The sequence below is a fragment of the Lepidochelys kempii genome, chromosome 16 (genome assembly GCF_965140285.1).
Source record: "Lepidochelys kempii isolate rLepKem1 chromosome 16, rLepKem1.hap1, whole genome shotgun sequence".
Taxonomy (NCBI): domain Eukaryota; kingdom Metazoa; phylum Chordata; order Testudines; family Cheloniidae; genus Lepidochelys; species Lepidochelys kempii.
The window spans coordinates 24,180,498-24,194,026 of NC_136395.1; the positions used below are offsets into that span (position 1 = coordinate 24,180,498).

The following is a 13,529-nucleotide window of genomic DNA, read 5'->3' on the forward strand; positions in this document are numbered from 1 at the left end:
TCAATGAATGGCTACGCAGGTGGTGTCAGAGAGAAGGCTTTGGATTCTTCGACCATGGGATGGTGTTCCAAGAAGGAGGAGTGCTAGGCAGAGACGGGCTCTACCTAACGAAAAGAGGGAAGAGCATCTTCGCGAGCAGGCTGGCTAACCTAGTGAGGAGGGCTTTAAACTAGGTTCACCGGGGGAAGGAGACCAAAGCCCTGAGGTAAGTGGGGAAGCGGGATACCGGGAGGAAACACGAGCAGGAGCGTGTGAGAGGGGAGGGCTCCTGCCTCATACTGAGAATGAGGGGCGATCAGCAAGTTATCTCAAGTGCTATATACAAATGCACAAAGCCTGGGAAACAAGCAGGGAGAACTGGAGGTCCTGGCAAAGTCGGGCATTATGATGTGATTGGAATAACAGAGACTTGTTGGGATAACTCGCATGACTGGAGTACTGTCATGGATGGGTATAAACTGTTCAGGAAGGACAGGGAGGCCAGAAAAGGTGGGGGAGTTGCACTGTATGTAAGGGAGCAGTATGACTGCTCAGAGCTCAAGTATGAAACTGCAGAAAAACCTGAGAGTCTCTGGATTAAGTTTAGAAGCGTGAGCAACAAGGGTGATGTCGTGGTGGGAGTCTGCTATGGACCACCAGACCAGGGGGATGAGGTGGACGAGGCTTTCTTCCAGCAACTTGCAGAAGCTACTAGATTGCACGCCCTGGTTCTCATGGGCGACTTCAATCATCCTGATATCTGCTGGGAGAGCAATACAGCATTGCACAGACAATCCAGGAAGTTTTTGGAAACTGTAGGGGACAATTTCCTGGTGCAAGTGCTGGAGGAACCAACTAGGGGCGGAGCTCTTCTTGACCTGCTGCTCACAAACCAGGAAGAATTAGTAGGGGAAGCAAAAGTGGATGGGAACCTGGGAGGCAGTGACCATGAGATGGTCGAGTTCAGGATCCTGACACAAGGAAGAAAGGAAAGCAGCAGAATACGGACCTTGGACTTCAGAAAAGCAGACTTTGACTCCCTCAGGGAACTGATGGGAAGGATCCCCTGGGAGAATAACATGAGGGGGAAAGGAGTCCAGGAGAGCTGGCTGTATTTTAAAGAATCCTTATTGTGGTTACAGGGACAAACCATCCCGATGTGTAGAAAGAATAGTAAATATGGCAGGCGACCAGCTTGGCTTAACAGTGAAATCCTTGCTGATCTTAAACACAAAAAAGAGGCATACAAGAAGTGGAAGATTGGACAAATGACCAGGGATGAGTATATAAATATTGCTCGGGCATGTAGGAATGAAATCTGGAAGGCTAAATCACACCTGGAGTTGCAGCTAGCGAGGGATGTTAAGAGTAACAAGAAGGGTTTCTTCAGGTATGTTGGCAACAAGAAGAAAGCCAAGGAAAGTGTGGGCCCCTTACTGAATGAGGGAGGCAACCTAGTGACAGAGGGTGTGGAAAAAGCTCAATGCTTTTTTTGCCTCTATCTTCACGAACAAGGTCAGCTCCCAGACTACTGCACTGGGCAGCACAGCATGGGGAGGAGGTGACCAGCCTTCTGTGGAGAAAGAAGTGGTTCGGGACTATTTAGAAAAACTGGACGTGCACACGTCCGTGGGACCAGATGCGTTGCATCCGAGAGTGCTAAAGGAATTAGCGGATGTGATTGCAGAGCCATTGGCCATTATCTTTGAAAACTCATGGTGATCGGGGAAAGTCCCGGACGACTGGAAAAAGGCTAATGTAGTGCCCATCTTTAAAAAAGGGAAGAAGGAGGATCCTGGGAACTACAGGCCGGTCAGCCTCACCTCAGTCCCCGGAAAAATCATGGAGCCTGATTTTCATGGTAGTAAGGTCCTCAAGGAATCAATTCTGAAGCACTTAAATGAGAGGAAAGTGATCAGGAACAGTCAGCATAGATTCACCAAGGGAAAGTCATGCCTGACTAATCTAATTGCCTTCTATGATGAGATAACTGGTTCTGTGGATGAAGGGAAAGCAGTGGACGTGTTATTCCTCGACTTTAGCAAAGCTTTTGACACGGTCTCCCACAGTATTCTTGTCAGCAAGTTAAGGAAGTATGGGCTGGATGGATGCACTACAAGGTGGGTAGAAAGTTGGCTAGATTGTCCGGCTCAACGGGTAGTGATCAATGGCTCCATGTCTAGTTGGCAGCCAGTATCTAGCGGAGTGCCACAAGGGTCGGTCCTGGGGCCGGTTTTGTTCAATATCTTCATTAATGACCTGGAGGATGGTGTGGATTGCACTCTCAGCAAATTTGCGGATGATACTAAACTGGGAGGAGTGGTAGATACGCTGGAGGGTAGGGATAGGATACAGAGGGACCTAGACAAATTGGAGGATTGGGCCAAAAGAAATAATGAGGTTCAACCAGGACAAGTGCAGAGTCCTGCACTTAGGACGGAAGAATCCAATGCACCGCTACAGACTAGGGACCGAATGGCTAGGCAGCAGTTCTGAAGAGAAGGACCTAGGGGTGACAGTGGACAAGAAGCTGGATATGAGTCAACAGTGTGCCCTTGTTGCCAAGAAGGCTAATGGCATTTTGGGATGTATAAGTAGGGGCATTGCCAGCAGATCGAGGGACGTGATCGTTCCCCTCTATTCGACATTGGTGAGGCCTCATCTGGAGTACTGTGTCCAGTTTTGGGCCCCACACCACAAGAAGGATGTGGATAAATTGGAGAGAGTCCAGCGAAGGGCAACAAAAATGATTAGGGGACTGGAACACATGCCTTATGAGGAGAGGCTGAGGGAACCGGCGATTGTTTAGTCTACGGAAGAGAAGAATGAGGGGGGATTTGATAGCTGCTTTTAACTACCTGAAAGGTGGATCCAAAGAGGATGGATCTAGACTATTCAGTGATAGCAGATGACAGGACAAGGAGTAATGGTCTCAAGTTGCAGTGGGGGAGATTTAGGTTGGATATTAGGAAAAACTTTTTCACTAGGAGGGTGGTGAAACACTGGAATGCGTTACCTAGGGAGGTGGTGGAATCCTCTTCCTTAGAAGTTTTTAAGGTCAGGCTTGACAAAGCCCTGGCTGGGATTATTTAGTTGGGATTGGTCCTGCTCTGGGCAGTGGCCTGGACTAGGTGACCTCCAGAGGTCCCTTCCAACTGTGATAGTCTATGATTCTGTGATTCTATGATTTTAATAGTGTAATAGCTGGGGAGAATTCCTTGGAAAACATCTCCTAGCAAATCAGGAAGTAGTAAGGGGGTTCAGAGAACCTGAAAGAGAAGAAAGGGGTACAGAGTTTTGAACTCTGTTTACATTTGATAATAAGTAAAGACGACTTAATAAAAGGGAAAACTTACCTCCTGAGGAGGTATATCAAATGAGATTGTCCTCATATCCACCTTGATGAAGCTGTCTGTGCAGGGCAGGATGAAGAATAGACCTGTACACAAAAATCCATCCCACACAATGAGACAGTGGACCATTTATACACGTTCATTTTAGCAGCAATTTGTGATCATCTCATCCTAATTCAACATTTCTAGATAGTGCTGCTATACTTGTCAAGATCCTGGCAGCTTTTGATATTTTTTACTAACAAGGTTTTGTAGAGCAGTTAGTGGATCTTAAATTGGGTTCAGACATTATTAGGGGCCAGATTTTCAAGAGTTTAGCACTCTCACTTAGGATTTTCAAGAGATATCAACAATGTGTGACAATGCATTCAACTCTTCTGCAAATCTGACTCTGGTTTAGGGAGCTGAGCTCTTTTGAAAATCTGGTCCCAAGTGGCTACTTGTAGGAACTAGTTCTTGGAGGCAGGCGTTATTAACATTCTATGGCACCGGGGAGGGGATGTCATTATTTACTTCCAATGTGCCAGACATGGGGAAACATTCCAGAAGCACCAAGATTGTGGGATGATACGACAGGAAATGAGTGCTTCCGCTCCTCATTCCCAGCATTAGGCTTGACAGCTGAAAACAATGTTGTAATCCTTTAAGGTCCTGGCACACTTCTAAAATACACAGATAAAGTTTTCAAAAGTGCCTAAGGGACTTAGGAACCTAAGTCCCATTTTCAAAAGCATCTAGGCTCTTAAGTCATGTAGGCATTTTTGAAAACTTTACCCCACATATTAATTTTCAAAAAAATGCCTTAATTTGATTAGATTGCTTGTTTCATACATTGTTCCCTATTCTCCCCTAAAAATATGCATAGCCCAAGGAGGGCTGGATGAGGCTCACTTCGTAAGGAGGAGACAGGGAAGCTAGGGAGTCACTGCCTGTAACATACTACTCACTGGATAAGCAGAAGCCTTCATTCTCAAGGGCTATGAATCCAGTGCCTTTAATGGAATTAATTTAAGGTTAAACTACAAGGACTCCTATTGTATTACTCCCTACAAAATTACAACAATTTATAATTTTTATGTATTTGTTAGGCAAGTTAGCCCTCAGACCCTGAGCACCCTAAAGGTAGAGCATGTTCCAAAAGAAATTGCACCCATTGTAAAGAGTAGAATTCTATATATCCAAATAGCCTGGGGGACAGGGAATCTCTGTATAAACAAAGAACTATTCAATGTAACCAATGCAAGCTGAAGACCTTAACTCCACTAGATATAATTGGAGCTACTTGATAAGAGGAGTTTTACTGAAATTAGTTTGAAAGACACGTCCAACACCATACAGTCCCTCCAATAAATTAGAGAGGGAAATAAAAATTTCTTCAGTTTTGCTCAGAAAATTACCACCATTAAACTCCAGGGGACCTGACATGTAATATAATTTTGAAATATTTTATTTTCTAGGCAATTAACATTTACTTTAAGCTAAGATAGGCCACCCAATGCCTATTTGTTTGAGTTAAATTTCAAAGAAATCCATTCATTCATTCTGGTGGGTCAATTTAAAAAAAAAAGTATCAAGCTAATAAAGTGCCTTTACATGGCCAATGTGCTTTCATCTTGCAGATCATCCTATAACTGAATTACATGCCTTATACTGGATCCTACACAGGACTGACCTGGTCCTTTTGCTCCCCCCCTTCCGATGCGTCCAAGTCTAAAGATGATGGCTCGCTCATATTCCTTTATGATCTGTAATGAGAAATCAGATGTTTAATACAAAAGTCTCCATCAAGAATTTAGATATAGTATCTTGGATTTCAAATATATTAAGGATAACTCTGAACAGTCTCTGGTCTTGCAGAACATAGCATGCATACTTTTCATGTCCTCACCCCACCTGTTCTAAGCAACATATACTAAAAATATTCTAAAGGATTAAATCTTTTGGGGAGTGGAGTAATTTTCTAAGGATAGAGGTGGCAGCTCTGTCACCTGGAGGGGGACAAAACATTGGAAATACTATCAGGAGCACTATTGCACTGAGGCGGGCAGACGGACTAGATAGGGTCTAATGGCCTTTCCATTTCTAAATTTTCAAGTTGTGTTGTGTTTTTTTCTTTTTAATAAAAGGATTATAATTTCCTCTGCCCCAATTGAAATGCATTCAAAATGCATGGTGGATTTAGATTAAGCCAAAATATAAGCAGAAGTTAGCATTTCCCTAGGGTCCAGAAACCCCAAGCTCAGGGAACTGAGTGATGACACAACCTTGTAAATGCTTGTCATTCCATTATAAATGTAAGGAGTGTATCTTCAAAATTAATACTTGTTCTTGCTATTATTTTGACCCTCCAATGCAGTTTAGACAGGGATGAAAATTTGGGATTCCTCTCTCCTCCTGCAACCTCTCAGCATTTTCCCTCTCCTCTTCCTTCCTACAGAGCAGTAATTGAGATGCCACTGAAATTAGCCTTATGACTGATATTACAGAAACATGGCAATTCTTGTGCTTGAATACCCTGAGATGTTAAGGACTGTCCTAAACCATGTGTTATGGTCAAAGTAAGAGGGATCAGGAACAGCTGGGTTTTGAGACAAAACAGTAAATTGGACAATGTTGTTAAATTATTAGGAAACATCCTGCACCTTTTAAACTTTAGATCAAGCTTTCATGTGAACGTCTTTACCTTTATGCACAGCCAGATTGAGACTGGAAAGGTAATAAGGACGAAGAAGAATGAAAAGATCACTAGCAGCCATCCACACACACCAAGGCCAGGGTTGATCTCTTCTGAAAGAGAAATGTAGATATTTTAATAGTTAAAGCAGAACCATCTTTGTTCTATTACATTATTGCAATTTAAAGATACAACTACATGTTCCATGCTATAAGGCATCATGAGAAACATCCCTTAGGACAAAGCCAAACCCCATTAGAATTAGAGAATGTTGGTCACATTATGGACTTAATTCTGCTTTTGCTTCCAGTGACGTCACTAAAGCTGCATTTGTAATGCTCTGAGATGTAATGCCTTTAATGTAATTCATTTAAGGTTAAACAACAAGGACTCCTATTTTATTACTCCCTATAAAATTTATAAACCTCTGAGATGTAATGCCTTTAATGTAACCTATCTGAGAGCAGAATTTGGGCCAATGAATGAAAACACAGAACTGAAGTATGTTTAATCCACATACCTTAAAGATATAAAGATTAAATTTAAGGCACTGCAATATTTTACCCAAATCAATTTCCTCTCTCTCTGCCAAGAGAGACTGTGGAGTAATAATAGAAACCTGTCTATCAGGCTGATTTAGAGGCAAGATTGCTATGTTTGCCAAAGAAAGGGGTAAACACCAGTTGCTTCTGCAAATAATTTTAGTGATTTACACCACTGAATCCTGAGTAACTTACCACAGAAGGTGCAAAGTGCTGCAGTTGCCCCCCACCCCCAAAATCACTGAAGACCAGAGAAGATGCCCATTCTCAGAGCTGTCCTATCAAAAAATATTCTAGAAAGTAGGATGAGATGCAATGCTTAGGGAGCTATCTTGACCCCTCAGCAAAGGACATGATCCTCCTGCTCAGCACTTTCCTGCTGAAGGGTCCTCATATTAGAGTAATACATGCTAGTCCTCTGCTGTGAAATAGCTGCTCTCTCTCTCACCCACACTTCATGAAGAAGGCTTCCTGGAGCAAAGAAGAACAAGAGCCAGTAGTTCTGAATGGTTCAGGGCTTGAGAAGCGTCTGCCAACTGCCACCAGTGTGATGCTGAGCTGTCCGGTGCAGACAGTGAAAATGGACACTCATTGAAGAGGAAGTTCCCTACCATTCCCAGCTAAGATTCTCAACTAGTGGCCAAAAGTCTCTGTTGCCAACTGTGGAGTTCCCACGGTGAAACTGATCATGGGCAAAGGGTGCATTAATACTAGCAGATTAAAATCACCACCATGCCACTGAAACGCATCCCCACCATCACCCCAACTCCTGAGCCCTTTAAAATCCTTAAAAACAAAAGTTCTGACATGTAGTACAAGAACAGCTATACAAAAATAAATAATGAAATAAAATAAAAAAAAATCATAATGCTAAGATGTCTCTGCTAAGATACACAGAACACAATCCTTTAACATCTAAATCATATGACTTTCCTTTGGACCATGCTTCTGGGTTTTGCTATATTCCACAAACATCAAGATGGTGCATGCTCAACTGTAAAGAAAAAGAAAAGGAGTACTTGTGGCACCTTAGAGACTAACATTTATTTGAGCATGAGCTATAGCTCACGAAAGCTTATGCTCAAATAAATGTGTTAGTCTCTAAGGTGCCACAAGTACTCCTTTTCTTTTTGCGAATACAGACTAACACGGCTGCTACTCTGAAACGTGTAAACAAAAAGTCATTTTATCCTGACATAATTGCCATTCTACACAAACTCCGCTTTTCAATCCATTTCACAGGACCTGGGATTTATTAAGCAATGGAGTGTGCTAATCAGATATTGGAGTTCTAAGAATAGTGGTCAGAGAACCTATCAGCTTCAGCTGGGTTTTATTTGAAGACTTCTGTGTCTTTCCCCTCAAGATACACAAAACTGATTATTGTCTGTACTCAATAAAACTACAATTCCCTACATCAGGGGTGGCCAATCTGTGGCTCCGGAGCCACATGAGGCTCTTCAGAGGTTAATACGCGGCTCCTTGTCTAGGCACTGACTCCGGGACTGGAGCTACAGGCGCCAACTTTCCAGTGTGCTGGTGCGGGTGCTCATTGCTCAACCTCTGGTTCTGCCCCCACTCCACCACTTCCCAGAGCCTGCGATGCCCTCGCTTCTCTCCCCCCCACCCCAGCCTCCTGCACGCCACGAAACAGCTGATCGGGAGGTGCGGGGAGGGAAGGGGAGGCGCTGATCAGCGGGGCTGCCGGTGGACAGGAGGCGCTGGGAGCAGTGGGGGGAGCTGATGTAGGGGCTGCCGATTACTGTGGCTGTTTGGCAATGTACATTGGTAAATTCTGGCTCCTTCTCAGGCTCAGCTTGGCCACCCCTGCCCTATATATAGTTCCTACAGCAAAGTAACTCAACAGCTTCACAACGGATTAACCCGCATGTTCCCTGCTCCCCGCTCTATCAAATCCTGCAGGTAAGTATGGTTCCCTTTCATAGATCGGGGCCCTCTTAGAGAGGTTAAAGTGTATATTTTCAAGTGTGTCCACTGATTTTGGGCACTTAACTTTAGACAACTAGGGCCCGCTTGTTAGAGGGGCTGAGCACCCAGAACCCCAATTGAAATCAGTAAGAGCTGCATCTATTCAGTGCCTCCAAAAAATCATGCTCCAACAGTCTCAAAAATTGAGACACCAAAAATTTGAAAATTTAGGCCTAAACTGATCTGACCAACCTCACACAGGAAGTCAGTAAAAGAAGCCCTGAGGCTTAGTTTCTACCTTCAGTCAACAGATCAGCTCTGAGGTATTCTTTGGCCTTTCAGCTAAGACCATGTAACTAGCTTGCTCTTGATGGGGGATGGACGTCACAATCCAGTATTACTCAGAAAGGTGGGATGAACTGATTAGCCTCCTGTCCTTAGCCAAGAATGAAAAGAAACATCAAAGACAAGTTTGCTCAAGCTCAAGAATGTGCTCACAATACCAATTCAGGGCTTCTTGAAGGAAAGATCACATGACCTGTTGCTTAGTAGCTCTGAGTAATAAGGTTATTTGTGGGTAATGGGGACATATAGAGGACAAAGAAACTATTGCTGCAGTTTGGTAATCAAGGAAATGATAAACGACTGTGCACAAAACTATTAAGCAACAAGCTGTCAAAAACTGGCCATTCAGGGTGTGTTCACAATGCAATTAATAATGCACAGCTGGCCCATGCCAGCTAACTCAGGTTCACAATTCTCAGGCTCAGGGGTTGTGTTTCATTGCAGTGTAGGTGGTCAGGCTCGGACTGGGTCTCTGGGACAGCGATTTCAATACCAATTGGTGGCACTAAAGTCACAGGGGGAAAAAAAAAGAAAGATGATATTGTGATATGTTTGGTGCCCCGTCTCAGCCCTGTGCCTTTTGCTTGGACAGACTCTACATGTCCTGAGATCAAGTAGATTTAAAAAAAAAAGACTTCACACAGCTTTATATACACCATTCACTCCTGGACTCAGTCCACCTCCCACACACTTTTAACAGATTCTAACAACAGTAACATAGTGCTTGGCAGAGGGTGACAAAGAACAAATCATTCTTTTCACTAAATGCCCACCAAATAATCGACAACAGAACTGCTAAGAAAAAAGGCATGCAGCATACTAGGTTCCAGGATGAAAGCAGCAGCAGATGAATAAAGACACATGTTTTGGTTTCAGCACAGGTAACTGTAGAATGGAGTTCCAGTTCCACTGGAACAAGAGAATCGGATCAAGACAGATTAATGGAATGAGCTAGAAATGGGCAGAGAGGAAGAATGGTTTGTGAACTGGACCAGGATTCTGAGAACTGGGTTCTGCTCGTTGTCCTACCACAGCCTCCCTGGTGCGACTGAAGCTGCCTCACTTTCATATCTGTAAAATGACACTCCTCCCATCCCAGAGGCATATTGTGAGGATTAACCTGTGGGTCCATGAGATCATCTAATACTGCAGCAGTGAGCACCATATAAAAGCTCATCAAAAACAAATTATTATTAGTTGTATTAATGTAGGGCCTAGGAGTCTTAGTCATGGACCAAGACCCCATTGTGTTAGGTGCTGTACAAATACAATAAACCTCTCTGCCCCAAGAAGCTTACAATCTAAGCATAAAATAAAAGTCAACAGATGGATACAGACAGGGGAGCAGAAGGAAACAATATTGGTCAATGTGATTGGCAGTGTCCCCAGCACACAGCAATCTAACCTAAAATAAAGGATTTAGCTTTATCATACAAAATATGGAAATCCATACTTTAAACCTCAGTACAAGAGAACCCCATTTATCCAATCTAATTGGGACCGGAGCCAGAATCCAGTAAACTGGAGAATTGGAAAATAAATTGCTGCAGTGCCATCTAGCGGCCACAGGAGAGATCACCTGCTTCTGGCCCTGAAGTCCTGGTTGTCCGGTTAGTGCAGAGATCCGGTTAATGGAGGGTCACATAAATGTATTGGTACAGTAATGGATTTACTGTATCTAGTAAATAAGAGGGAGTCTCTCCCAAATAGAAACAGGTGAGCAGAGAGAGACTGAATTCTGCAAATTCAGAGCAAGTTTATCGTTTTTTTCCACGAAGTAGTTCAGTGAAATCTGGTTTATGCAACCAATCAAAGTGACAAAAATTGGCTGCTTAAACAGGAGGTGGAAAAGAATTTTACTCAGTATATTTTGGGCCACATCTTATACGAAGTAGTTGCCTAATAAGGATGAGTTCCTGTACAGGTGTCACTGTACTGAACTTCAATATTCTGCTCTCCCTACACATTTGGAACTCCTGTGAGGGGAATGCCAACGGGATAGCCACTCTTGCCTGCAGGGAGAGGGGGAGAATACCAAAGGGGAGTATTATCATATAAGATATGAGGAGGATTTTGCCTTAGATTCTTTCCACAAGCTACCACAGTCTCCAAAATCTGACAGAAAACACACACAGCTAGAAGCTGATTTTACAGGTTTGTGGTCCTCGCACCCACACATAATCACTGCCTCAAGTGCATGTTATCTACAACGCTTACTTATTAGATTAACTGATTACATAAATCCCCGCTCACTATGTCAAATTATGCTGAATATCTTAATTTTCAATCAATTTGTAAAGCTGGTGAATTTGATTATCTCTTCTATTAAGACAGGGAAGGTGGGAAAATCAGCTTGTGCAGTTGTTACTCTATTTACTATATTATCACTTTAGTTATATATTGAGAAGTAGGTTACCAAAAACTAACTATAATAGATATCCATATGTTCACAGTCATTTATGTCATCTTACTGGAGATGCAGAACTGGATGTAGATATGATATATGTCAGCAGCTAAAGTGCTGCAATCTGTCCTTCTCAAATTTGGCCCTTCTAGTTTCTAAGAGCCTTCAAAATGTAACATCTGTATCTTCCTCTTCCTTCTCCTCCACAAAGAAATTGTGTATAGTGGACACAAAATGCCTGTATATTCAGGAAGGAAATACAGTTTGCCAAACCTGCAAACAATTTTCTGTAGTTCTTGGGCAATCACTGGGTTATTCAACTGTGTCTTGACCCAGTGTATTTAGTCTTTGCTTGTGAGTTCAGATTTTGAAAAGGATCATAAAAGGTTTTGGCTTAAACCTACTAAGGAGAAATCTGTTGTTGTATAGAATCAGATTTTTCAATGACTAGACAAGCTTTTACCCTTCCCCAATCCTAGGAAACTTTTCCCACAATCAGACTTCCAGTCCCACTGCTGCTTCTCAGAGCTACCAATAAAGAGGTTATGGAAAGATCTTTTCTGGATGGAAGTTGTTGAACATGTGTTTGAGAGTTCAGCCTTCTTTTTAAAAAGGCATTTAAAAACAGAATGTTTTAATTCACTTATCCAAAGTCAAACCCAATATAAAACTGGGTAGAATACAGCTCTGCAATGCTAATGGAATTCACCTGAACAAACACACTTTTATTGTGAGAGCAGAAAGGTTGTTTTCGTCAGTATTTTATTGCTGTAACAATATTTAATAGCATATTTCAGTGATAGGATGCTCATGAGATTACAAGAGAAGTTGTCAGGATGAGCTCAAGAGGCCATTCAAAAACAGAGATAGTTCATGCCCTGCTTGGCTTTTTATACCCAATTAACGCTCTGGAATTAGCTCATTTAGGAATTCCTACCATTTATCACAGGATTCATCAGGAAAGGAGTGCTCTGACTAGTCAAATATTTCACAATCATACACAAGTTTCAACAGCATTTCATATGAAATATTAGTAGGAATGAACATTTCCATATCACTACACAGTCAAACCTGACAGGACAAATATTGTCCCACTCCATCTCAGGAGAAGAAAAAAATCACACACACTGTATGATCACTATCATTTATTGCTCAGCATACATATTTAAGCTTTAATATACAGGAATCTTTTAGACAACTGCTGAAAAACTGACTTTAATTATAATGAACAAAGAAAAGCTGTAGGATAAAGAAGGATAAAGGAGTTGGAGGCGCAAGTGGTGTTCTCGTCCATCCTCCCCGTGGAAGGAAAAGGCCTAGGTAGGGAGCGTCGAATCGTGGAAGTCAACGAATGGCTACGCAGGTGGTGTCGGAGAGAAGGCTTTGGTTTCTTTGACCATGGGATGGTGTTCCATGAAGGAGGAGTGCTGGGCAGAGACGGGCTCCATCTTACGAAGAGAGGGAAGAGCATCTTTGCTAGCAGGCTGGCTAACCTAGTGAGGAGGGCTTTAAACTAGGTTCACCGGGGGAAGGAGACCAAAGCCCTGAGGTAAGTGGGGAAGCGGGATACCGGGAGGAAGCACAGGCAGGAATGTCTGTGAGGGGAGGGCTCCTGCCTCATACTGGGAATGAGGGGCGATCAACAGGTTATCTCAAGTGCTTATATACAAATGCACAAAGCCTTGGAAACAAGCAGGGAGAACTGGAGGTCCTGGTGATGTCAAGGAACTATGACGTGATCGGAATAACAGAGACTTGGTGGGATAACTCACATGACTGGAGTACTGTCATGGATGGTTATAAACTGTTCAGGAAAGACAGGCAGGGCAGAAAAGGTGGGGGAGTAGCACTGTATGTAAGGGAGCAGTATGACTGCTCAGAGCTCCGGTACGAAACTGCAGAAAAACCTGAGTGTCTCTGGATTAAGTTTAGAAGTGTGTGCAACAAGAGTGATGTAGTGGTGGGAGTCTGCTATAGACCACCGGACCAGGGGGATGAGGTAGATGAGGCTTTCTTCCGACAGCTCACAGAAGCTACTAGATCGCATGCCCTGATTCTCATGGGTGACTTTAATTTTCCTGATATCTGCTGGGAGAGCAATACAGCGGTGCATAGACAATCCAGGAAGTTTTTGGAAAGCGTAGGGGACAATTTCCTGGCGCAAGTGCTAGAGGAGCCAACTAGGGGGGGCGCTTTTCTTGACCTGCTGCTCACAAACCGGGTAGAATTAGTGGGGGAAGCAAAAGTGGATGAGAATCTGGGAGGCAGTGACCATGAGTTGGTTGAGTTCAGGATCCTGACGC

At 43.2% G+C, this 13,529-nt stretch overlaps 1 protein-coding gene across 2 annotated transcripts in view; it reads right to left on the reverse strand.

The window, feature by feature from the left end:
* The window catches only part of STOM (stomatin), a 32,057-nt gene that overhangs the window by 11,911 nt on the left and 6,617 nt on the right, over positions 1-13,529 (reverse strand). The window contains exons 2-4 of one of the 2 annotated variants that reach the window (XM_073314077.2): positions 6,016-6,116; positions 5,005-5,077; positions 3,336-3,418 (exon numbers count right to left, since the gene is read on the reverse strand). In XM_073314077.2, the coding sequence (XP_073170178.1) occupies positions 3,336-3,418; positions 5,005-5,077; positions 6,016-6,116 (257 nt within the window). Of the gene's footprint in view, positions 1-3,335; positions 3,419-5,004; positions 5,078-6,015; positions 6,120-13,529 lie in introns of both variants that reach the window. The other variant, XM_073314076.2, reaches the window with a different exon arrangement.